The sequence below is a fragment of the Natator depressus genome, chromosome 3, assembly GCF_965152275.1.
Source record: "Natator depressus isolate rNatDep1 chromosome 3, rNatDep2.hap1, whole genome shotgun sequence".
NCBI classification, from domain to species: Eukaryota; Metazoa; Chordata; order Testudines; family Cheloniidae; genus Natator; species Natator depressus.
Window position 1 is genome coordinate 114,296,085 of NC_134236.1, and position 26,526 is coordinate 114,322,610.

Genomic DNA, 26,526 nt, shown 5'->3' on the forward strand with positions numbered 1-26,526 from the left:
TGGCACTCTTTCATTTTAAAAAGGTGACCAATCAACATGACCCTTTAGCCAAAATGTCCATTTACATGGCTGGAGTTCGAAAGAGACTAATACAATGAGAAATGTAATGGTCAGATAAATATTTATGCACACTTGTCTTAGCAACATCTTCTTAGTTTTAAGGTTTGGCATATATACAGTAGCATTTTAAAGACCATTTTTGTTTGTCTACTTTACAAAATCTGTTGTAGTTCTGAGGCATCCATATTTATTATTTATATTGTCAATTTTAGTGAAAACATTTTCTGCCCTTCCCCCCCCCCCCCCCCAAGTAAATTCAGCAAAACAGTGTGGACCTAATGCCACCTCCATTGTTGGATTAAGCCTTGTATGTTATATGGTGAAAAAGATATTTTGCCAAGAAATTCTTGCACATTAAAATGTCAAACAAAATGAATTAAAACAAAAATGCCAAGACACATGCTCTACTTCCTGGCATATATACAAGCAAGTAGACAGCACTTTCCCTCTGACATTTTCTATTGTTACAGTCAAATGCTCAGGGAAAAGTATACACTTCCTTTTGTGTCCAGTAGATAGGAATTCTTAATTGGTGACATTACTTTTTTTTCTCAAAAGGAAATGAATAGGCTACAGTTGATGATTGCACATCTGTTGTTTTGTGTAAAGCATCCTGTACAGCAATGAAACTGTCCTGAAGATTTTTTTTTCTTTTTATTACTAGTTAACAGGAGGAATATTAGTTACATCTGATTACATTGTTTCATAGACACAGGTGTAGCCAGAACACAGGAAAACAAAATGTAAGCTGGAGGGTGACTTTGCTTATACTTTTCCAAACAAATACATTTAAAAAAAAAATCTTGCAAAGACTTCAAGGGTATATTGAGTTGTTTGTGTGTCATTGTGGGGTGAGTCATGTCCTTGCAGTGTGATTAGGGTGACCAGATGTCCCGATTTTTATAGGGACAGTCCTGATTTTTGGATCTTTTTCTTACATAGGCTCCTATTACCCCCCACCCCCTGTCCCGGTTTTTCACATTGTACGTACAATGCTTCAAATCACAAACTGACCATGGCTTCCACTTTGGAAAGGAGAGACAAATAATTATATTATGTTGTATGTTAATACTGAAGTGTTACATTTCTTGAAATCTTATGTAATAAAAGTAAGTTATTTTTAAACTTGCCAGACCCTTGATCCCTACATTTTACTGTGAAACTTGTTTTTTGTTTGACAGTTATAAAATGTTTTAAAGTCTCTCTTTAAAAGTTAGTGGCCGAATACTCCTGTGGCTTGTGCATATGTAGTGCCACTAGCAAATTTCAAAACTCTCTGAAAAGAGCTTAGGCAAAAATCATTAGAGTAAGCCCCATGACACTGTCTTTTGAAAACTGTGCAAATAATAGTGTGGAATCAGTTGCAGTGGTGGAGGCAATGTGAAAAGTGGGAGAACTGTTACAGAACAAGAATAACTATATTGTACTTTCCACATACATGGAAAAATAGCTTTTTAAAGATGTTATAAACAACTTGTGCTACAGTTAACACAGAATTGTTTTGTATGTCCTTGCTGTTCCATCAAAACAGGGATCAAATGTAGTTGCAGGTAGGAAAACCAGAGCAGAGCAGGAGAGACTTGTGCAGACAGTGCTCTGGAAAGTCTAGTACAGTGCAGGATAATGCTTGGATTTTATTTTTACACACACACACACACACACACACACACACACACACACACACACACACACACACACACACACACACACACACACAACTATGAAACACACGGATCACTGTGTAAAAAATTTCAACATTTGCCAAGAGTTATGAAATAGTGTCATCTGGAGTTACTGCATTCCCCTACACCGTCTCCCCCCCCCCCCCCCCGGTAAGTTTATATTCGATATTAATGGTACTGTGTGTTATCAGTTTGCAAATATTGACTTTTTGTAGTGGCTTCTCCTGTTAAAAATTCATACTCGTATCTTGGGGAAGGCATAGAAATTGTGTATACATATGCACAAATCTTCGGCCACCTGTGAATTCATGTTATTGCCCGCTATTACTTCAAAGGCAGGGCTCAAAAGAATGAAATGCCACTGAGCAAACAAATGTGATTCTGTCCATCTTTGTATGAAGTTTATTCCCTTCTGAACACTTCACTTGCTTTTGTGTAGATCTTGAACTTCAATTTCCTGATTTTTGTGGTGGAAGAAAACAAAACAAATAAACAAATGTGGCATCACACCAGAAGTTTACCCATCTCTCTCTTGCTATTCACTTCTAAACAGTGGCCTGACTCTTTCCCCCCACAATATAAAATTACAGCCAATACAAAATAATTACTAGCATAAATGAAGTCTGTTATCTTGACCTCTTGCTCCTACATATGTGAATTATTATTATCTCAGAAACATTACTGTGTCATTTACAGTCAAATGCATACAAATAACTGGATGAAGTGTGGATGAAATATTAAGATCAAGCTTCATAAAGGGTAGTTCTCATATCCCAGGAAAAAAAGAAGCAGCAAAAAATGTGGACGTTTCTATTTTACTAGTAGTAAAGCTGGTCCAATTTTCTGTAAACTAAATTGTCCAAGAGTAGTTTAAACAATTAAGTAGTCCCCTTGCTTTCTGAATGCGAGTTGTAGACTTTCTATTCATGCCTCACAACTGTCATGCCTTTTAAACATTTAGCTTCTCCCCACAGGATTTCAGACTTATCTTGCATCTGTTGGCAAGCCTTACAATGTAGCTAAATATTAGTCATGGCACCAGCCAAGTAATACAGGATAAACCCATAGAATTAATTGATATCTATTTGTACAACTTACAAGTGTTTGTAAATTCCATTTCAACAGTCCCTTAGAGACACTGTTACACCGTACATTTTTATATCTATATCACATCTTAAAACATATTGGAGTTAGTTTTTAAAACTTGAGAGAGACATTTGTGTGTCAAATATTATACTAGTATAACTTTTACGTATATGTATAGAGCAATAGCCCTAATAATTACAAAAAAAAATCTTGATTAATTGCATGTTTAATGACACTGTTAAACAATAATAGAACGTATTTTTGGATATTTTCTACATTTTCATATATAGTGATTTCAATTACAACACAGAATATAAAGTGTACAGTGCTCACTTTATATTTTTATTACAAATATTTGCACTGTAAAAAACAAAAGAAATAGTATTTTTCAATTAATCTAATACAAGTACTGTAGTGCAGTCTCTTTATCATGGAAGTTGAACTTACAAATGTAGAATTATGTACAAAAAATAACTGCGTTTAAAAAATAAAACAATGTAAAACTTGAGAGCCTACAGGTCCATGCAGTCCTACTTCAGCCAATTGCTCAGACAAACAAGTTTGGTTACAATTTACAGGAGATACTGCTGCCTGTTTTTTGTTTACAATGTCACCTGAAAGTGAGAACAGGTGTTCACATGGGCACTGTTGTAGCCAACATCACAAGATATTTATGTTCCAGATGTACTAAAGATTCATATGTCCCTTCATGCTTCAACCATCACTCCAGAGAACATGTGTCCATGCTGATGATGCATTCTGCTTGATAATGATTCAAAGCAGAGCGGACTGACACATGTTCATTTTCATCATCTGAGTCAGATGCCATCAGCGGAAGGTTGATTTTCTTTTTTGGTGCTTTGGGTGATGTAGTTTCTGCATTGGAGTGTTGCTCTTTTAAGAGTTCTGAAAGCATGCTCCACACCTCGTCCCCCTCAGATTTTGGATGGCACTTCAGTTTCTTAAAGCTTGGGTCGAGTGCTGTAGCTATTTTTAGAAATCTCACATTGGTACCTTCTTTGTGTTTTGTCAAATCTGCTGTGAAAGTGTTCTTAAAATAAACTTGTGCTGAGTCATCATCCGAGACTGCTATAACATGAAATATATGGCAGAATGTGGGTAAAACAGAACAGGAGACATACTGTTCTCCCCCAAGGAGTTCAGTCACAAATCTAATGAACACATTATTAATGAGCATCATCAGCATAGAAGCATGTCCTCCGGAATGGTGGCCGAAGCATGAAGGGGCATACAAATGTTTAGCATATCTGACATGTGAATACCTTGCAATGCCGGCTACAAAGGTGCCAGGCGAACACCTGTTCTCACTTTCAGGTCACATTGTAAACAAAAAGCAGGCAGCAGTATCTCCTGTAAATTGTAACCAAACTTGTTTGTCTGAGCAATTGGCTGAAGTAGGGACTGAGTGGACTTGTAGGCTCTAAAGTTTTACATTGTTTTGTTTTTGAGTGCCGTTATGTAACAAAAAAATCTACATTTGTAAATTACACTTGCATGATAGAGATTGCATTATGGTACTTGTATGAGATTAATTGAAAAATACTATTTCTTTTATCATTTTACAGTGCAAATATTTATAATAAAAAGCGAGCACTGTACACTTTGTATTCTGTGTTGTAATAGAAATCAATATATTTGAAAATGTAGAAAAAGTCCAAAAATATTTAATTTACGTTAGTATTGTTTAACAGTGCGATTAATCATGATTAATTTTTTAATATCAATTAATTTTTTGAGTTAATCATGTGAGTTAACTGCAATTAATCGACAGCCCTACTAATAATATTTTACATGTTCAAACTCCAGTACAGACACTAGCTAAAATGCCCTTACTGTTATGGTATCCTGACTTTGGAAGCAAATGTAAACTTTCCTAATATATTTTTAAATAAATAGATGCATCTTGTAGCAGTAATTTGTATCCTTATACCAAGCATGATTAAAATAAAGCATTTTAAACTGACCTTGGATGTATGTATTTACTACATGTATATAATAAAACACGTTTGTTTTTTGAAGTAACCTCAACAGAACACTTTTAACAAAATCTTGTGGTATGTATCTCTAGGGTAAAGGAGCTGTAAGGAGCACATCTTAAAAACAGAGGTTAATCTCTTTCTATATCAACAGCAGTTCAGTTTGGAGAAGAAATTAAACATTTTCCTTCTGGGAAACTTATATTTTCTTCTCTTGACCTTTTACTAAAAATAAATATTTTTTATTCTGTTTTGGAGGACTTTTCAGAAAGTATTTTATACGTGGAAAAATAAGGCCTCTCTGTACATATCTATGTAACTGCACAGCTGTAGTACATCAGAGGTTTGTTATGGTTTTGGTTTTGTTCCTGTTCCTCTGTTGTAATTCGGAATTGTGCCAGCATGGAACATGACAGGAGCAATAACTACTGTGTCCCTCAGGAGAGGATAATTTCTCCCTCCATCCCCTTAAACATTATAATGATGAATTTAGCCTTAGGTGCTTTCCCCAAGCTATTGTGATAACCTATAATTCAAGCCAGTGTGTATTGTATATAATTTAGATATGTGAAGTCACTTAGTAAGAGAAACTAATATTCTGTGTTGTTTTGCAATCTAAATGTACAAGAACTTTATGGAAAACTGACCTCTAACTCTGTTTTCAAAGCAGATCTGAGACCATATAAATACTTTAAAAAACAAAAAAAACCCACACATTACCAGGTGTATTTTCAAGTTTTCTTCCAGTATAGACAAATTTTAACCCTCCAAAAAAAAAAAAAAAAAAAACAGGAGTACTTGTGGCACCTTAGAGACTAACAAATTTGTTAGAGCATAAGCTTTCGTGGGCAGCCCACAAAAGCTTATGCTCAACAAATTGGTTAGTCTCTAAGGTGCCACAAGTACTCCTGTTCTTTCTGCAGATACAGATTAACACGGCTGCTACTCTGAAACCCTCCAAAAGTATTTTCAGGTATCCAACATGTTGAAGTATAGGGCTGCAGTGAAAAGTCTCTTCTGTACATATGGAGAGTAGATTTTAACATTATGATTGGTTTATAACTTTGGTATGTGTTTATTTAAACTAAGGAAATGTGTTGGTCTTTGAAATCTTACGTTTAAAGAATGAATTGAACAGCTTCTTTAAACAAATATCAATGCATAATTAGTCGGAAAATTTTTTGTTTTTCTTTACTGTGAATTCTTCCTATTCCTTTTTGAGTTTAGAAGAGTCTCCCCTTTTTTTTTTTTTTTTTTTTTTTTTGGCACTAAGCAAATACTCCTTTATTAAACTTTTTTGTTTAAAATGCACTTTGATGTCCATACATTTTTTCAGTGATGATCCATCAAAGAAATTAAGGATCTGGTTCAAATTCCATTAAAGTTAGACTTGACTTTTAAAGGGGGATTTGTTTAAAAAAGTTATGTTGTGTCTAAACTGTATTGTACATCGTTCTCTATTGCCAGCAACAAATAATGGAGAGAAATAAGCTGATGCCTTTCAAAAGGATCTCTGCACTATTTATGATTGTGGAACAGAGAACTTTTTGATCATTTTGTGTAAATGATCATTGTTGAAATATGATACAATTCTATTTAAAATGTGGAATCAAAAACTTAGTCAAATTTTTCTGCGTGTTTGCATTAGAAACAGGTTCACAGTTTAATGTTTGGCTTGTATAACAATATTTATCAGCAGTTACATTATACCTGCTTTTAAACAATGCAATATAATGTTTGATTCTATTGTGTCTTCTAATAGCCTAACAGATGTGCCTCAATTTGGATAAGACAATGACTTCTTTATAAAATGAGGATTAGTCCATTTAATTTAGTTTGCTACTGAATTAATTATGAATAAGGGTGGATTTATTATAGTAGTGACCATCTGTTGTGCCCAGAAATGTCCAGCAGACTTCGAGAAGCGGAGATGACTTCAATCACAAGTCTGTACTGAACATAATATACACACTGTCATCATCATAGGGCAAGGAAATAAAAGATGGATGAATAGATAAATGTAAGATGTAAATAATTTGTTTTATGAAAGCATTATCTTCCTCATCCCTTCCACATTTTTTCTGGATCAATAATCATTTAGCTGTTCATATATATCAGTGTACATTAGTGAGGTGTGGAGTGCCTCCTGTAAAGGGCAACATTAGATATTGTCCATTGCTGTTTGCAGTGTTGTTGTAGCCGTGTTGGCCCTAGGATATTGGAGAGAGACAAGGTGGGTGAGGTAATATCTTTTATTAGATCAACTTCTGTTGGTGAAAGTGCCAAGCTTTTGAGCTTGCCTGATTTCGAGCTCAGTGTAAGCTCGAAATCAGGCAAGCTCAAAAGCTTTTCACTTTCACCAACAGAAGTTGATCTAATAAGATATTACCTCACCCACCTTGTCTTATGCAAAGGGGTAATTCCCTCTGCTCCCGCTGGGGTAAATGGAAGTTGAGGGCACTCAGCACCCTGTAAGAGGAGTCCAGAATCCCACAGGATCAGGCTCTCCTGCCCATTCTTTCCATCACTCCACCTCCTTCCTCACAGCATCTGGCTGTGATGCAACCCCACAGGCCTATGTAAGTTATTGCTGTAAAGTCATTTTGTCTATATCATTCAATTATGCAAAATGGAGTTCGTTACTATATATTGTCAAATCATATTTTGTCTCTCAGTGATCTCATGTCAGGAGATTGTATATAAAAATTATTACTGTGATGTACATAGTTATATATGGTAGGAAAGATAGTATGATTACAGTAGAACCTCAGAGTTACAAACACCTTGTATATGGAAGTAGTTCGTAACTCTGAACAAAATGTTATGGTTGTTCTTTCAAAAGTTTACAACTGAACATTGACTTAATACAGCTTTGAAACTTTACTACTCAGAACAAAAATACTGCTTTTAACCATCTTAATTTGAATGAAACAAGCACAGAAACGGTTTCTTTACCTTGTGAAATCTTTTTTAAAAGTTTCCTTTATTTTTTTAGCACTTTACATTTAACACAGTACTGTGCTGTATTTGCCTTTTTTTTGTCTCTGCTGCTTTCTGATTGTATATTTCCGGTTCCAAATGAGGTGTGTGGTTGACTGGTCAGTCCGTAACTCTGACTTTCTACTGTATATTTTTTGTACTCTAGCTTTAAGTGTATGGAGTTTCCTTATCCATGTGCTGGGATGGGGGCTGTAGAAGATATCCTCTGCAGAGCAATAAACACATTGTATATGTGCTTGCATTGAGACTTTGTGGGTTGTTTCCTTACTGAAGTAACCACTCCAGACTGAAGTACATGTTTTAGTCTTTCTATTTGAAAAATAGAATGCTTACCTATAATGACATCTTCAATCATTAAAAGTGAAATAATTTTAAAAATCTGATTTTACTTTCTACAATTTGTACTGTTTAGCTTTTTGCACTTCCTTCAGCTTGAATGATTAAAATAAGAGAGCCAATTTCACTTGCAAGTTCTCATGCACAACCCCATTGTTGCAATAAATGGATTGCTAAAATGCTATTTAAGCAGATATTTTTAAGGTGCCAATGGCCATCTTATCCGGACTCCATAGTTGGAATAAGAATAGACAATAAAATTCCCAAAGGAGTGTATTCTGTACTCTGCACAACAAGTTGATATTACTCAGTGTGTTTAATTTCTGTTGAAGTATTTGTTTTTCTTACGAACGACATTCTACAATGGTAGGCTCAGTCATGCAGCTAGGATATTTTGATAACTGAAGATACTTTTCAGAAAGTATCCTTGAGGATGGAGAAAGGAAAATACAGAAGTATTTTAATTGGCTTTGATTTATTTATTCAGCTTTGCCTGAACTTCAAAGAATTTTAGAGTAGTAATGTCTTGTGTTATGATTACTTAAACCTGCTGACATTTTGTGGTGAACTTTGGTGGGGCAGGGAGAAGCAGAATTGTCTAACTGGAACATCACATGTTTTATATTTCTCTGCTCTTTAAATTGTTGTGGATGTTTAGCTGAAACCAGAATTGTCCAACTCCCCTCCCCCCCGTCTCTGCTTTTTTGTTTTTTTTTATGAGAAATCCCAACTTAGTGGAGTTCTTCCAATATTTTTGTCAGGTTTTCCGCAGTTTCATTCTTTTGGACTTGTATGCTGCTATGTATGACCATATATAATATGTTTATACTGTGAACAGAATTGCCAGTCCCAAAAGTTGAAAAATCATGAAATTGGTCCCAAAATCTTTCCTAGGAAGTAGAGAAATGAGAGTGGCAACCAAACAGAGCTTCTTGGTTTTTGAATAGAGTAGTGCATTACAGGTGACATTGTCACATTTGTCCTGTACTATAGATAAGGTGTTGTTAGAAAAAGCATGTTCACAGAACTTTTAGAATGCACATTCTGCTTTTATATGGCACTTTTGAGACTTTACTAGATGAAAAGTGCTTTACAAACTGCAGTACATATGTACGGCTTCTGTAAAATGTTTAACCCCTGTGTGAAGGGGAGCAACCAGGTGGATAATTGCTGCATAGTATGTTGAACAATAGTGGGGATGGAAGATAACACAAATCTCTGTTAAGAAAATTGCTATGGATTTATTAATGTCCATGAAGAACAGACAGGACATCTTCTCAAGTTCTAATAAAAGAAACAAAACTTTATGTGGCAAGGTACAATAAATTTTGTAGATATCAGGCATAACCTGCACTTCTGGAAAACTTTGGATCCAGATCTGAACTGTATATGCATGAACTCATGTTCCTTATAATGCCTGGAAGGATAAAGTGATAAGTTATCCCTGCTGGGTTTTAAGCTTCTGGTTGTAGGTTGTATAGTTATTTCAAACCTCCTAACCTAAATGAATTGTCACCCTAAATGAATTGTCCATTTGAACATTCCAGGTTTAAATTTGTAGTGCTCTTTCATGTCCTCCATATTTTTTAATTCATATATTCTTTTTTCAGTTGAAACAATAAAAACTATTTCAATTGGTATGTTTCCAGTAACCTAGCAGCATATGATGTAAATGAGTTTTGTGGGTGCACTATTGGATCAGTTACTCTAAATCAGGGGTGGGCAAACTATGGCCCGGGGGCTGCATCTGGCCCTTCAGACATTTTTAATCTGGCCCTCAAGCTCCTGCCAGGGAACAGGGTTGGGGGCTTGCTCCACGCAGCTCCCGGAAGCAGTGGCACTTTCCCGCCTCCAGCTCCTACATGTAGGGGTAGCCAGGGGGCTCTGCACGCTGCCCCCCCAAGTGCCGCCCCCACAGCTCCCATTGGCCAGCAAATGGGGCCAATGGGAGCTGCGGGGATGGCGCCTGCGGATGGGGCAGTGTGCAGAGCCAGGCTGTGCCTCTGTGTAGGAGGCAGAGTGGGGACATGCTGCTGCTTCCGGGAGCTGCTTGAAGTAAGCGCCACCCGGAGCCTGCACCCCTGATCCCCTCCTGCGCTCCAACCCTGCGCCCCAGCCCTGTTACCTCTCCCGCCCTCCAAACCCCTTGGTCCCATCCTCCTGCAACCCAGAGCGTGCACCCCTACCCCAGACCGGAGCCCCCTCCCACACCCTGAATGCCTCATTTCTGGCCCCACCCCAGAGCCCTCACCCACCCCAACCCCCAATTTCATGAGCATTCGTGGCCCACCATACAATTTCCATACCCAGATGTGGCCCTCGGGCCAGAAAGTTTGCTCACCCCTGCTCTAGATGTTTGAGAGAATCACTCTGGGGGGAGGAGACTGAAGTGGAAACAACACTTTGTTCTGATGACATTTAAATATTGTTGAGATGTAACAAAACAGGTGGTTTAAAGTAATATAAATCAGCGAACAGCTTCTTGTTCATATGATTGTGTAGCCAGGTCTCTGAAATGTGGAGTCACAGTATTGTATTTCCAGAAAAGTCTACTGAATCATTAAACTAGGATACAGATTTATAGAGAATTCGCTTCGCTTTCTGGAGAAGCGATGATTGTTACGGGAAAATGTTCTGAGTGGTGCTATTAATTTAAAAACAACTGACTTGGACAAATGGTTTCAGTTATTAGCTAGATTAATCCAGAACAACGTCTGTCTGTCCAGCTTGTCCACAGTTTACTTTTAAAAATACAATAGCTTAAACACATCTTATAGCTAAGCAAACATAAAACTTAATTATCATATGATTAATATAATCTGTAAATCAAATCTGTCTTAATTTTTTTCACACCATGCATTCTTCTCAAATAAAGCTAAGTCATAAGAACAATTTAACAGAAGCAATGTATTGTATTGATTTATACATTAGTTCAATTTTTAAACTTTTTTTTACAAAGCTTTAAAAAATGACTAGTAATTTTGGGTGTCCAACGTGAGACATCTGAAAGGGGCGATTTTAAGAAAGTGCTGAACGTCCACCCTCAGCAAGGTATCTCAAATCGGGCGTTCAAAATTGCTAGTAACTTTTTCAAAAATCTTGGCCTTGGTTCCTTGTTAGAATTGTGATGCATTTCAATGGGAATTGAGAAACGCTGAGCATCTCTAAGGATGAACACCATTTATGCAGCCTAGTGCAGTGTTCTGAATATTCACATGTTGAGAAGATTTCTCTCCCCCGCTCACCATATATAAACTGCCAACTGTTTGAAAATAGGATGTAATTGACATTTCTGAAATTGACATTTCTGAACCTATTCGCTGCTGGTGTTGAGCTGAAAAGAAAACTTTTGTGACATTGGCAGTGTGGGTGGCCATTGAAGAGACTGCAAACTAATTCATACCTTCCTCTAGGAATTTATCAGTCAGAACAACTTCATTGTTAAAAAGCTGTGTCACAGGGTTCTGAACTACATCTTAAAGGAATTATTTATGGTGCTGACCTTTGCTACTTTCAAGAGCCTCGCCTACACTTGAGAATTGCACTGTCAAGAATAAATAAACCCGCTTTTTGAATTGTGTTGTGTTATTGCAAAGGCTCAGGGCTCTAGTTATGGACGAGGACCTCTGTGTGCTAGGTGGTGTACAAATGCAGAACAAAAAGACTGTCTCTGCCTGAAGGCGCTATAATCTTTAATTGAACCTTTAATGGTATCATGTGGCTACAGCAGCCATTTTGGCTAGCATTAAATCTGCCTGACATATCCACAAACAGCATTTTCTCCGATTCTTGCACTCCCAATGGATTGTGGATACCTACAGTTCCCAACCTGGGTCCTCAAAGCAGGGACTTGTGGCTGTGACAATCTAGAGTTGAAGAGATGTTGTAACAAGGTTCTTTTGGGTTTTCTTTTTTCCCAAATATGACTTATATAGGGAGGACCAACTGCAAATTGCTTTTTCCCTGCAGGAGCCACTGCATTGGTGCAGAGTGACCCAATCTGGTGCAAGTGTAATTACAACAGTTCTGGCAACAGTTGTGCATCATTTCAGGCTCCTTTTGTGCAAGAACACACGTTGTGTTAAGAGAATGGCAGGTGCTCGCAACAAAGCTTGCAATCTTAATGCTCAATCTTAAACTTGGCAATGTGTGACACCAGCATTCTAAATTTGTGACAGATGGCTCAAATATGGAACTCATGTATTTTGCTGCATGTCATACCACGATTGAATGATTAGAATGGTTTTTAATTTTAAACAGTGTTTTGTCACTGTGTGAATTAAATAAAACATTTAAAAAAAAACTGCACAAATTCATTCATATGTAAACATAAAGACCCCTTACATAGATCATCAGAAGGATTATCCCCAACCCAGACCTCTGCTGGAATAATTGTTATCCTTCGTGTGCACCAGCTACTGAAGTTAAATTAGACAGGTATTTAGCTGGGGGTTACACAACTATTTACCAAACAGCAGTAGAATGCTGGGGATTAGGAAACCTGGCCTCCGATCCCTGGCTCTGGGAGATGAGTGAGGTTCAGGGATTAGAAACAGGATAACCAATGCCTGTCTCATTGACACACACCTTCCAGAAGTGTGGTTAATTAGATTGGATTTGTCTGTGGGTTCTATTCCCAATCCTGCCTGAAATGATCTTGTGCAACCTCTCTCAGCCTCCTTTCCCAGATTTTACAAATAAATCAGTATTTGACTGCCTTCTAGGGTTGGTGCATAGGGTCTTGCTCGTTAATGAGGGCTGTGAAATGCATGGAAAGAGTCAGCAGTTAGATTTGAACTTGGGTCTCTGAGGCCATGGGGTGTTTTTGCAGTGTAGTAGAACAGGCAAACTGATTCAGCCAAAATCTGGTATATTTGAGGAGTCTGTTTGCAATACCAAAATTCTCTAGTGCAGACAAGACTCTGTGGTGTTGTAGTTTGGACTACATAACCATAAGGCTGGCTGACTCCCCCTCCGGCCCCTTCCAAACCTGATGTTTAATTTATTCTTTCAGATAGAAATATCATGAAGTAAACATAACTTTTAGCAATGTGGGCCAGGATTACCACGGATGTAAATACCAATGGAAGGGTTTATGCTGTCTCAGCAGTCCCAAGTTGGCAGCCTTTGCTTTTGTCCGCAAAAATAGCGGCAAAACCCTATAAAGAGTTCAGTGCATTACTGTGCAGTGAAAAATGGGTGGTATGCACTGAAAAGAGGGGTGTGACTTGGACAGCTGGAGCATGTGCCTCTTCAGTGGCTCTCTTCAGAGCCTCCTGCCAGCAGGATCCTCCCTGTGGAGTCCCGGCAGAAGTTAAATGTGATTGCCTGCATGCAGATAGACGCTCCCCAGCAAAACCTCTGCTTCTAGATTGAAATACTGCCTGCCTTGGACAGGGCTGAGTCCCTTTTCAGCCATGATAGGCTTTGCAGGAGCACAGTGCATCATGGAATAGACTTTATGCTTTCCTCGGAGGTAGCTTTGCTGAAATTGGCTCAGCGTCCATTAATTTGTCTCCCTCCTTCACTTTCACTTATACTTAATTCTTAAGCATAGATACTGTAACATATTTAATAGTGCTTCTTGATGAGTTTAATAGCTTTTTTAAAAAATTTAAAATTGTATTGGAATGTATTGGTTTGAGTTAAAATTCTCTTTTATAAATTCCATTGCCTTTGGGAGGCTAAAGGGCCCCTGTTTAAATTTGATATGTTAGGGTTCTCTAGAGAATTTGTAAAGGCTTTGGTGCGGGTTGAACTTCAAAATTGTACGTCTTGTTGAGGTACCGTTTGAGAAATGTCTTGCCATCGTTGCACTAAAAAGGAGCTGGGCAGTATTATTTATACTGTGCCTTGTGGCACTTTACAATCTAACACAAGAAAAGGAAACACCAACGAAGCTTTACATAAGAGTTCAAATCTTGGTCAGAAACTTTTCCAAATGGAGAGTTAGAAAATGTTTCTGTTAACATGAGACGTGATTCATTTCAAAGGCTGTTCTTGAAATACCTTGAGTCCAATAACTGCACACACAGGGAGAGAGAGCAGTTTAGTGGAATACAGGTAGGCTAGTGCACATAGCCTTCTGCATTTGAGAGATCATGAATATCTTCCTGTTTTTGTTTTTAAAGAAGGTTCCTGAGCTGGTTTAATTTTGTGAAACTTATTAGGCCAAGGGGTAAAAAAGAGTTCATTTTTCTGCAGTTTGCCTCCCCAGTGAGGGAGGGGGGAAGGGCCAGGGTAAGAAAAAGTAAGGAAAATGAGGAGCTTGTGACTGATGTGACACTTGTTAAATTAGCATGCCTTATTGGGTCAGCACTGAAGAGGCAAAGAGAACTTCAATAAGGCAACATATGATACATCAGCCCACTGATACCATGGGAAGTACTACAATGGATGTGGAGATAGTAATGGAGAGAAGGCTGAGATGGGAATATAGAAAAAGTGAAAGGAAACATGCGCTAATCCTGCAGAAACAGCCATGAAGTTGAATCTAATGAAAGCAAATGCTTCTTTCTTTTTCCTTTCCTTTCCTGAGGACCCAGAAAGCTCCCATATTTTAAGAAAGCTGTAACACCTCATATTCAGACTTTGCCTGATGAGACAAGACACATGAAACTGCAGTTAAATAACTGGCTCTCTGTGTGTTTGAAATTTTAAGGGTGTGGTGGTTCTTTGTTTGTTTTTTGTTTTTGTTTAGATGAATATACTGATGTGATCTCACAACTGGTAGATGACTCTGTGGTCTCCCTGTGTAGTTCAGCCAGGGCTGTCCTTCGGATTTATGGGGCCCTATGCAGTATTATTAAATTGGTGCCCCTATGCCTGATGGCAGCCCGGGCTCACAGGCCGTGGGAGGGGGGAGGGACAAGGCAGCAAAGGATACAGAGATGCCCGTCCCACCTCATGGCGGAGGAGAGTCTCCGTTCCCCACAGCGACCCCCTTTATCCTCTCCCTCATGCAGAATGTGTGGCGCCTTTGGCTCTGTGAATACAGCCCCTGCCTAAGGAGACTGCAGTGCGTGCTGGGTGTGCGGGAGCCAACCTGCTCTTACCTGCTGTCATGGGCGGTGGGTGAAGCTGCTGCTTGGGGAGGCTAGCTCCCTAGCCCACCTCTTCTGCCTGTGGCCCCGCCCATACTCCACTCCTGCTCTGCCCCAGGCCCCACCCCACTCCACCCATGCCCCGCTGTCTCCCCACTGTCTCCCTCCTCTGTTCCCTCCCCCACCCCACTCATCCCCTTCCAGCCAAATCCCTGAACCCAAATGAAGCAAATGACATTTGAAAAAAACACTCTTCTGCAATTTCTTTCTAAAGAAAATGGAGCATGTTTCCCGCTGCAGGCCAGATGGTGACGACTGGACATGCAGAAGATACCTAATTAAAAGCACTAAATTTGGGAATAAAAAATGCCAGTCACAGGTTTTTTGATATGCCCTGAAGTCTGTCAGATTTATTTGCGAAAACTTTGCAGTAAGGGTGAGTCAGCTAGCTGTCTTGCTGAATACAACATTAAATATTATGGAATACGTGATGCAGCTCTTCTCTGTTTACATTTTCTTAATCAGTATTTCAGAACTGATTTTATAAGATTATTACATATTTAACACATGAAACAGACATTATTTTAAATTAATCAGTCACAGGTTTAGTGTGTTCATAACAATGTTCATTGCCTTTAGAAAAAGGGAACACGGTATATCAACACTACGAAATTAGGTCAAATTTATAGAAGTCAGTTTTTATATAGTCGATTGTGTGTGTCCCCACACAAAATGCTCTAAGTGCATTAAGTGCATTAACTCGGCGGAGTGCTTCCACAGTACTGAGGCTAGCATCAGCTTCTGGAGCGTTGCACTGTGGGTAGCTATCCCACAGTTCCCGCAGTCTCCGCCGCCCATTGGAATTCTGGGTTGAGATCCCAATGCCTAATGGGGCAAAAACATTGTCATGGGAGGTTCTGGGTACATGTCGTCAGGCCTTCCCTCGCTCCCTCCGTGAAAGCAACGGCAGGCAATCGTTTCGCACCTTTTTTCCTGAGTTACCTATGCAGACACCGTACCATGGCAAGCATGGAGCCCGCTCAGCTCACTGTCACTGTACTTCTCCTAGGTGCTGGCAGACGCAGTACTGCATTGCTACCCAGCAGCAACCCATTGCCTTGTGGCAGCAGACGGTGCAATAGGCCTGATAGCCATTGTCGTCATGTCCGAGGTGCTCCTCGCCGCCTCAGTAAGGTCGGTCAGGAGCGCCTGAGCAGATATGGGTGCAGGGACTAAAATAGGGGTGACTCGACCAGGTCATTCTCTTTAGTCCTGCCGACAGTCCTATTGTACTGTCTTATGGCAAGCAGGCAGGAGATGAGGATGGCTAGCAGTCCTACTGCACTATCTGCTGCCAGCCAAAGATCTAAAAGATAGATGGAGTGGATCAAAACAAGAAATATACCAGATTTATTTTGTATTCATTTGCTCCCCCCTCCCTCCCTCTGTGAAATCAACGGCTGACTATCATTTCGGTGAGGGCTGTCAGGGGCACCTTGAAAAGTTTAACGGAGATTCAGTTGTGCCTGAAATACCAGGGGGAGGGATAGCTCAGTGGGTTGAGCATTGGGTTGAGCATTGGCCTGCTAAACCCAGGGTTTTGAGTTCAATCCTTGAGGGGGCCATTCTGTGTGACAGTTGTTTTTGTTTCTCCTTGATGTGAAGTCACCCCCTTTGTTGATTTTAATTCCCTGTAAGCCAACCCTGTAAGCCATGTTGTCCGTCGCCCCTCCCTCCGTCAGAACAACGGCAGACAATCGTTCTGTCCCTTTTTTCTGTGCAGACGCCATACCACGGCAAGCATGGAGCCCGCTCAGATCACTTTGACAATTAGGAGCACATTAAACACCACACACATTATCCAGCAGTATATGCAGCACCAGAACCTGGCAAAGCGAAACTGGGCGAGTAGGCGACGTCAGCGCGGTGACAAGAGTGATGAGGACATGGACACAGACTTCTCTCAAAGCATGGGCCCTGGCAATGTGGGCATCATGGTGCTAATGGGGCAGGTTCATGTGGTGGAACGCCAATTCTGGGCCCGGGAAACAAGCACAGACTGGTGGGACCGCATAGTGTTGCAGGTCTGGGACGATTCCCAGTGGCTGCGAAACTTTTGCATGTGTAAGGGCACTTTCATGGAACTTTGTGACTAGCTTTCCCCTGCCCTGAGGCGCAAGAATACCAAGATGAGAGCAGCCCTCACAGTTGAGAAGCAAGTGGCAATAGCCCTGTGGAAGCTTGCAACACCAGACAGCTACCGGTCAGTCGGGAATCAATTTGGAGTGGGCAAATCTACTGTGGGGGCTGCTGTGAGGCAAGTAGCCCACGCAATCAAAGATCTGCTGATATCAAGGGTAGTGACCCTGGGAAATGTGCAGGTCATAGTGGATGGCTTTGCTGCAATGGGATTCCCTAACTTTGGTGGGGCCATAGACGGAACCCATATCCCTATCTTGGCACCGGAGCACCAAGCCGGCGAGTACATAAAAACGCAAGGGGTACTTTTCAATAGTGCTACAAGCACTGGTGGATCACAAGGGACATTTCACCAACATCAACGTGGGATGGCCGGGAAAGGTACACGACGCTCGCATCTTCAAGAACTCTGGTCTGTTTCAAAAGCTGCAGGAAGGGACTCCCAGACCAGAAAATAGCCGTTGGGGATGTTGAAATGCTTATAGTTATCCTCGGGGACCCAGCCTACCCCTTAATGCCATGGCTCATGAAGCCATACACAGGCAGCCTGGACAGTAGTCAGGAGCTGTTCAACTACAGGCTGAGCAAGTGCAGAATGGTGGTAGAATGTGCATTTGGACGTTTAAAGGTGCGCTGGCGCAGTTTACTGACTCGCTTAGACCTCAGCGAAACCAATATTCCCACTGTTATTACTGCTTGCTATGCGTTCCACAATATCTGTGAGAGTAAGGGGGAGATGTTTATGGTGGGGTGGGAGTTTGAGGCAAATCGCCTGGCCGCTGGTTACGCGCATCCAGACAGCAGGGCGGTTAGAAGAGCACAGGAGGGTGCGGTGTGCATCAGAGAAGCTTTGAAAACTAGTTTCATGACTGGCCAGGCTACAGTGTGAAAGTTCTGTTTGTTTCTCCTTGATGAAACCCCTGCCCCCACCCCCCCGGTTCACTCTACTTCCCTGTAAGCTAACCACCCTCCCCTCCTCCCTTCAATTACCACTTGCAGAGGCAATAAAGTCATTGTTGCTTCACATTCATGCATTCTTTATTAATTCATCACACAAATAGGGGGATAACTGCCAAGGTAGCCTGGGAGGGGTGGTGGAGGAGGGAAGGACAAGGCCACACAGCACTTTAAAAGTTTAAAACGTATTGAATGCCAGCCTTCTGTTGCTTGGGCAATCCTCTGGGGTGGAGTGGCTGGGTGGCCGGAGGCTACCGTGTTCTTGGGCATCTGGGTGAGGAGGCTATGGAACTTGGGGAGGAGGGCGGTTGGTTACACAGGGGCTGTAGCGGCAATCTGTGCTCCTGCTGCCTTTCCTGCAGCTCAACCATATGCTGGAGCATATTAGTTTGATCCTCCAGCAGCATCAGCATTGAATCCTGCCCCCTCTCATCACGCTACTGCCACCTTTCAGCTTCAGCCCTCTCTTCAGCCCGCCACCTCTCCTCCCTGTCATTTTGTGCTTTCCTGCACTCTGACATTTTCTGCCTCCACGCATTCGTCTGTGCTCTGTCAGCGTGGGAGGACAGCATGAGCTCAGACAACATTTTATCACGAGTGCATTTTTTTTCGCCTTCTAATCTTCGCTAGCCTCTGGGAAGGAGAAGATCCTGTGATCCTTGAAACACATGCAGCTGGTGGAGGGGAGAAAAAAAGGGACAGTGGTATTTAAAAAGACACATTTTGTAGAACAATGGGTACACTCTTTCAGGGTAAACCTTGCTGTTAACATTACATACATAGCACATGTGCTTTCGTTCCAAGGTCACATTTTGCCTCCCCCCATCATGTGGCTAACCCCACCCCCCTCCTCATGGCTAACAGCGGGGAACATTTCTGTTCAGCCACAGGCAAACAGCCGAGCAGGAACGACCACCTCTAAATGTCCCCTTAAGAAAAGCACCCTATTTCAACCAGGTGACCATGAATGATATCATTCTCCTGAGGATAACACAGAGAGATAAAGAATGGATGTTGTTTGAATGCCAGCAAACATATACTGCAATGCTTTGTTCTGCAATGATTCCCGACTACGTGCTACTGGCCTGGCGTGGTAAAGTGTTCTACCATGGTGGATGGAATAAGGCTGCCCTCCCCAGAAACCTTTTGCAAAGGCTTTGGGAGTACATCCAGGAGAGCTTTATGGAGATGTCCCTGGAGGATTTCCGCTCCATCCCCAGACACATTAACAGACTTTTCCAGTAGCTGTACTGGCCGCAAATGCCAGGGCAAATTAATCATTAAACACGCTTGCTTTTAAACCATGTATACTATTTAAAAAGGTACACTCACCAGAGGTCCCTTCTCCACCTGGCGGGTCCAGGAGGCAGCTTTGGGTGGGTTGGGGGGGTACTGGCTCCAGGTCCAGGGTGAGAAACAGTTCCTGGCTGTCGGGGAAAACCGGTTTCTCCGCTTGCTTGCTGTGAGCTATCTACAACCCCATCATCATCTTCCTTGTCCCCAAAACCTGATTCTGTGTTGCCTCCATCTCCACTGAAGGAGTCAAACAACACGGTTGGGGTAGTGGTGGCTGAACCCCCTAAAATGGCATGCAGCTCATCATAGAAGCGGCATGTTTGGGGCTCTGACCCGGAGCGGCCGTTTGCCTCTCTGGTTTTCTGGTAGGCTTGCCTCAACTCCTTAAGTTTCACGCGGCACTGCTTCGGCTCCCTGTTATGGCCTCTGTCCTTCATGCCCTGGGAGATTTTGACAAATGTTTTGGCAGTTTGAAAACTGGAATGGATAGCACAGATTCCTCTCCCCATACAGAGATCAGATCCCGTACCTCCCATTTGGTCCATGTTGGAGCTCTTTTGCAATTCTGGGACTCCATTATGGTCACCTCTGCTGATGAGCTCTGCACTCACCTGCAGCTTGCCACGCTGGCCAACCAGGAAATGAAATTCAAAAGTTCGCGGGCCTTTTTCTGTCTACCTGGCCAGTGCATCTGAGTTGAGAGTGCTGTCCAGAGCGGACACAATGGAGCACTCTGGGATAGCTCCTGGAGGCCAATACTATCTAATTGCATCCACAGTAACCCAAATTCGACCCGGCAAGACCGATTTCAGCGCTAATCCCCTTGTTGGGGGTGGAGTAAGGAAATCGATTTTAAGAGCCCTTTAAGTCGAAAAAAAGGGCTTTGTCATGTGGACGGGTGCAGGGTTAAATCGATTTAACGCTGCTAAATTTGACCTTAACTCCTAGTGTAGACCAGGGCTAATTTACTTTGTGTGATCTCCATAAGAATAGATGTGTGTGAAATTTCACCAACTTTCAAAAATGTTTCCAAAGATTTTAGGCATAACAAAGGATTTTATATCTTACTAGGTACTGATTTTGCTGGAGGGTTCTCTTAAAACTAGTTCGTCAGCTAGAGGTAAAGAAAAGGAAACTCTTTGTCCAGCTATCTGGAAGGAAAGGGGTGTTGTCCCTTTATGGGCTCTCTTTAACAGGTGTTGGTGGGGGGGGAAGAGGGTGAAGGGAGAAAGGACAGGAAGACTTCGGAAGCATGTTTTTTTGTACTATAGTAATTAAAATTAAAATGTGTATTTTAGATAAGGGTGGTTTTTTGAAGGATTTATTTACAACACTATATGTCTGAAGATCCAAGCATTTAAGGCTAAAGATGATTATGCATCTAAAAATCTATGCAAGGATTTTTTAGAGATGTGATTTTTTTTTTTTTTTTTTTTAATAATCTTCACCAACTCACTAATGAAAGGTTTCAGAGTAACAGCCGGTAGAGCTGTAGCTCACGAAAGCTTATGCTCAAATAAATTGGTTAGTCTCTAAGGTGCCACAAGTACTCCTTTTCTTTTCACTAATGAAATGTTTTTAAAGCACATTTTAAACTAAGGTCCTGTAGACTAACCTGTTCTGAGTAAATATTACAGTAATGCACAACTGTTTTGCTCAGAGACTGACAGTATATGATGAAGTGAGCTGTAGCTCACGAAAGCTTATGCTCAAATAAATTGGTTAGTCTCCAAGGTGCCACAAGTACTCCTTTTCTTTTTGCGAATACAGACTAACATGGCTGTTACTCTGAAACCAGTATATACTGGGGATTGGCAAATGCCTGTTAAATGGCTTCATTACCACTGAATGGCTCTTTAACAGTTTCAGTGTTGTGCTAATAGGTCTGGCAGGCTTTTTCACTTTTAAGTTACTAGATTCCCTCTGGAGTAAGAGTCACCAGGCTGCAGCAGCCAGCTGTGGGAGCCTGCAGGAAGGGTCAGAACTGGGCTAGGAAGAGCCAGGAGGGTAGACACTAAGATCCAGTGGTGCCCCAAATTTTCAGGTGGCTTATGCAGCCGCGTATGCCTAAGGACGGCCCTGAATTCAGCTATGCCTTCCACTGATTAATTTAATTGAAAGTTAGTGTCAGTATTATGTACCGTATGTGCCAAAATTCTCTTATAGTATAAACTGTGGAAAAGATCAGAAAAATTAGAAATTATTAGGCTTTCTTATATACCAACAATGGGATTACATAACTGGAAGCATTACTGGAATTCCATTATGGTTTTACTTAATAAATCAGTACTTTGATTAAACTTCAATGTCTGAATAAACCAGACAAATATATAAATACAGTTATGTAAAAATTAATATTTAATTACTACCATAGTTAGGCTGTGGTTTGTTTGGGTTTTTTAATTCATTTCTTCATTATTAATTTTGGGTGGCTACTCTGGAAAGGTTTCACTTAAGTTGCTTGTACCCTGAAAAATGGAAGAAGAGATATTTTAATCTGAATTCACTGGGTTTAACTGTGGGACACTAATGCTTCTGGGGCTAACTAAGATCAATCCCTTCATATTGAGTTGGGAAACATTGTCTTAAATATTTACTTTTCTCGACTCACAGTTCTGTTTTTTCTACTTCTACTGTATTTCCAACACTAGATCATATCACTGATTAAGATCTAAAGCATGTTCTCCTTGGGGAAGGTGCTTCAAGTGTTGTTCAATCTGAACCTTGCAGTCTAATTCTGTATCTACATACATTTAAAAAAACTGGATAGAATGCATTTTACATCCAGCCCTGTGGTATGGCATTGTGCTGCCAAGTAGAAAATGTAGAGTTAATTTACTGACTCTAGTTCAGCTTTTTTCAAATGTGGTCACCAGGGGCTTTTCTTCTAGCCACAGCCTTCTCTGGTGCTCCTGCATACACTGCCTTGGGTGTTGGTTGCTGGGACTGCCAACAAGGGTTGGGCCCTGCCCCCTCTGGAGACACCTGGGGCACAACACTGGAGGAGCAGGCAGCCAGGCTCCCCATCTTCCCAGGGATGGTGGGACTCAGGCTTTGGGCTTCAGCCCTGGGGTGGTAGGGCGGTAGGCTCTGGCCGCAGGGCTTCAGGCTCCGGCCCCAGGCTCCAGCTGTGTGTCTTTGGGCTCTGTCCTCTGGCCACAGGGCCTTGGGCTCCAGCCCCCTTCTGCCTCCCCCGATACCCCATCCAGGGCTTAATTTGTCCCCAAACTTGCCAGGGCTGAGTAAGTCTACTGTGAAAAGTGATACTTGTATGTTTTGTTAATATCTCTTTTCACAACAGATTTATTAGCTAGCAATAAATAAAATACTCTGATTTGGACATGTATATGTGCATATTTATTTGTGCATATTTTTGTTTTTCCTAAAGCTAATTAAGTATTTTAGGAAAAAGTGTGAGAGCGGCCACCAGCAAGAGTTGGTGGCCGCAAATAATTTGTCCTGAGAACCCCTGCTCTAGTTGTCTTTTGCACTGGGCCCATGAAAATGTATATGTTATGAAAAATGACCTTTTTGGCCTTTGAAAGACGCATGCCAGGTGGTTGCTTGTACATGTCTGGCTCTAGAGCAGGGGTCAACAACCTTTGAGAAGTGGCGTGCCAAGTCTTCGTTAATTTAAGGTTTCGCGTGCCAGTAATAAATTTTACATTTACAGGGGTCCCCAACGGAACCCCAGACTGGCAGCAGACTGAGCGGAGCCAGCAGCCAGGACCCTGGCTGGCATGGGGCCGGATGGCTGGAAACCCAGACCAGCAGCAAGGTGAGTGGGGCCTGTGGCTGGTATCCCAGGCCGGCAGCAGGCTGAGCGGGGCTGATGGCTGGGACCCCGGATGGCAAGGGGCTGGAAGCCAGAACCCCAGACTGTCAGCGAGCTGAGTGGGGTGGCAGACAGAACCCCAGACTGGCAGCGGCTCACCCGCTGCTGGTCTGGGGTTCCGCCAACTCCTGCCAGCCGGGGTCCTGGCCTCCGGCCCCGCTCAGCCTGCTGCCGGCTAGGGGTTCTCTTCACCCAGGCTGGCAGCGGGCTGAGTGGGGCTGGGACCCCGGCTGGCAAGGGGCCGGTGGACGGAACCCCAGACCGGCAGCAGGCTTAGCAGGTTCGGCGGACAGAACCCCAGACCGGCGGTGGGCTGAGCAGCTCATCCCGTCACCGGTCTGGGGTTCTGTCCACCGGGTCCTGGCCACTGGACCCGCTCAGCCCACTGCTGGCCAGAGGGTTCCATTCACCCAGGCAGGCAGCGGGCTAAGTGGGGCCAGCGGCTGGGACCCCGGCTGGCAGCAGCGTGCCAGTAAAAATCAGTTGCTTGCTGCAGGTTGCCGACCCCTGCTCTAGTTTTATATACAGAGACTTGATGAAATTCATTTCTTTGGCCTTTTCTGTGAGTTTTGTAAGTACACTTTTTAATACAGTACATGCAAACTTTCAAGGGAGTGTAAATATGGATACTTTCCTTTTTTGGGTTGTTGCCTAATTGGGAAACAGATTATTTTTCATGATGCTTTGCTTGCCGTTAGCCTTTCTCCTGTATTTTTCAAGACCTAAATTAATGGCCTGTTTTTAAAGTAATTGAATACACACAGCTTAGTTGATGACAATGATTTGTGCATGCTTGGCACTTCTTCAGATTAGTTCCCAACTGCATACGCTCTGGAATAAGTGACTGTAATGAGCCATATGGAAAACTTAAGATGTGACATATTTTGAAAATGGTAGGCAAAGGAAAAGGCAAGGCATCCTTATTCAATGGCCGTAATCCTGGCATTCCAATCAAAGCAGCAAAATTTAGTACAAGGGTTGTCTCTGGACTGATCAGGTAAAAGGAGACTGGGTGCAACTCTCAAGAAGGTGAAAAGGGAATTTGAATAAAACTGACATGCATACAGATTGGTGCAGACAAGAAAAAAATTGTTTTGGGGTTAAAGATAGAACAGGGAAAATTGGCCTTGTTATCTGTGTATGAAGTGAAGAATATCTGTTAGAAAGTAGAAGTCAGAACAGACTGGAGAAACTAAAAGCATTCCAAAATTATAAGGTGAGACAAGTAAAGATGCTTCGTTACTGTCACCCAGCAATACATCCACAAAACCTAGATAATTCTGTAGTGAATTATCAAATCATTGTGCAGAAAGATTTCTTTGGATTGGCTGAATATGGATTTAAATATCATGATTACTAGATTTTTGATGTTCCCTACCCTGTTAAAAGCCACCTAGCATACAGCTCCACCAAAGTATTTTATTTAGCTTTTTAATACAGTTGTTACAAAAGTTAAATTATTAACTATTAGTTTCAAGAACTTGAAGGAAATGATGAAACCCAAAAGATCTCCTAAAATATTTCCAAAGTGTGGTTGGTCTTGTATACTGTCCATATCAATTGGAATAAATAAAAGACACTTTTAGTTTGAACTGTGAATTTCCGTGTTTTTGTAGTTTAAGGCACAGCCTTCATGATCTCATTTATTTTAAGCTCCTAAAAAGTTAAATGAAACCTTGTCAATATGCACAGTGCATCTAACTCCATGGTGTGTTTGATAGTTAATTTTAAACAGCTAATATATTCAATCATGGTTGTGTTTTTGTTTTTTGTGTTTTTAAACTGATGTGGAGAAGAGAAAAGGGCATTCAGCTAAAGGAAATTACCTTCCCAAATATAACATTTTAAATGATGTAATCCCTCTTCCCCCCCGCCCCATATGTTTTTTGAATAGAACTAGTGTTCTCATACAGGGCAAGTAATAAGTGGGGTTTTAGCCATACAATGTTGAGCAATAACTCTAGATTTTCTAGGTAAGCATATTGAGATAAGAAACTTCATTTACAGAATGACAGAGATTGTGCTCCCCCCCCACCCCCCTTTGGCTGGAGAACAACACTATTTTAAACTTAATTCAGTTTTTACTCAATTGCTTTTTCATTAGTCAAACTTATTCTCTGACATCCAGGTTCTGTTGAGATTATTTTTATTCAACTCCCACAAGGTATGTGGTTTTAGTTTTACATACAGTGGTCTTTAAAACTGCTTAACATAGAATCTAGAACAATGGAACCATGTCTCTCATCTTTCTGATCAATATGAAACACTTCCAGGATCACATTCATTGTAATGGCAGCTGAGAAAAGCTCTGATTTAGCAAAGCACTTAAACATGTGCTTATATTCCTCCCCATTTAGCAAAATACTTTAGTATGTGCTGAAGTACTTTGCTAAATTGGGGACTCAAGACCTGGGTTTTTAATTGCAGTGTAGATGTCCACTGTATGTGAAACTAATGTGTGGAGGGAGATTTGGCTTCCCCAAGAAAATCAGTCAGTGAGGTCTGTAGATAATTGCAAACTTCAGCTTCAGGAAATATATTTGCAAACCACACTTCAACAGTTGCACTTTTGTTGGAGTAGTTTGATAAATAACATGTTGCTTTTACAGGAAATGTCTCAATTTAAATTGAGGCCATTGATTCAGGCAGATTAGAAGTTAGTATGCAGTGTGTTATTAGTCTGTTTTTTATTTCCTTCTCTTTTAATGTATATCCAAAATATCTTGGTGGGGGAGAAGGCATGAACTTGTGCACCAGTGAACTGCCCAGATCGAATCTGGGAGGCAAACAGAATCAGCGTTTGGACATATGGAGCTTGTCTGAAGTTTTAACCCATGACTGTTTTATGTTCTCTGCTGTGTACAGTTTCTGATAGCATACGGTCTGTGATCATCAGTGATACAACAAAAGCCCATAAATCATTGAACATGATCAAAAGGATGGATAGTTTTATTTTTTCCTTCAATCTTTTATAGAAACTAATTTGTCTTTGTGCATCTGCCCAAATATCAATATCTGACTCTTTTTTTCCTTTA

General features: G+C 41.3%; 1 protein-coding gene across 2 annotated transcripts in view; it reads left to right on the forward strand.

Moving 5' to 3' along the window:
- PLEKHG1 (pleckstrin homology and RhoGEF domain containing G1) overlaps positions 1-26,526 on the forward strand; it is a 215,895-nt gene that overhangs the window by 16,312 nt on the left and 173,057 nt on the right. The window contains exon 2 of one of the 2 annotated variants that reach the window (XM_074948609.1): positions 23,330-23,434. The exons of the other annotated variant lie outside the window; for it this stretch is intronic. Within the exon in view, the coding sequence (XP_074804710.1) occupies positions 23,407-23,434 (28 nt within the window). The 5' untranslated portion in view covers positions 23,330-23,406. The remainder of the gene's footprint in view (positions 1-23,329; positions 23,435-26,526) is intronic. 2 annotated transcript variants of the gene reach the window in all.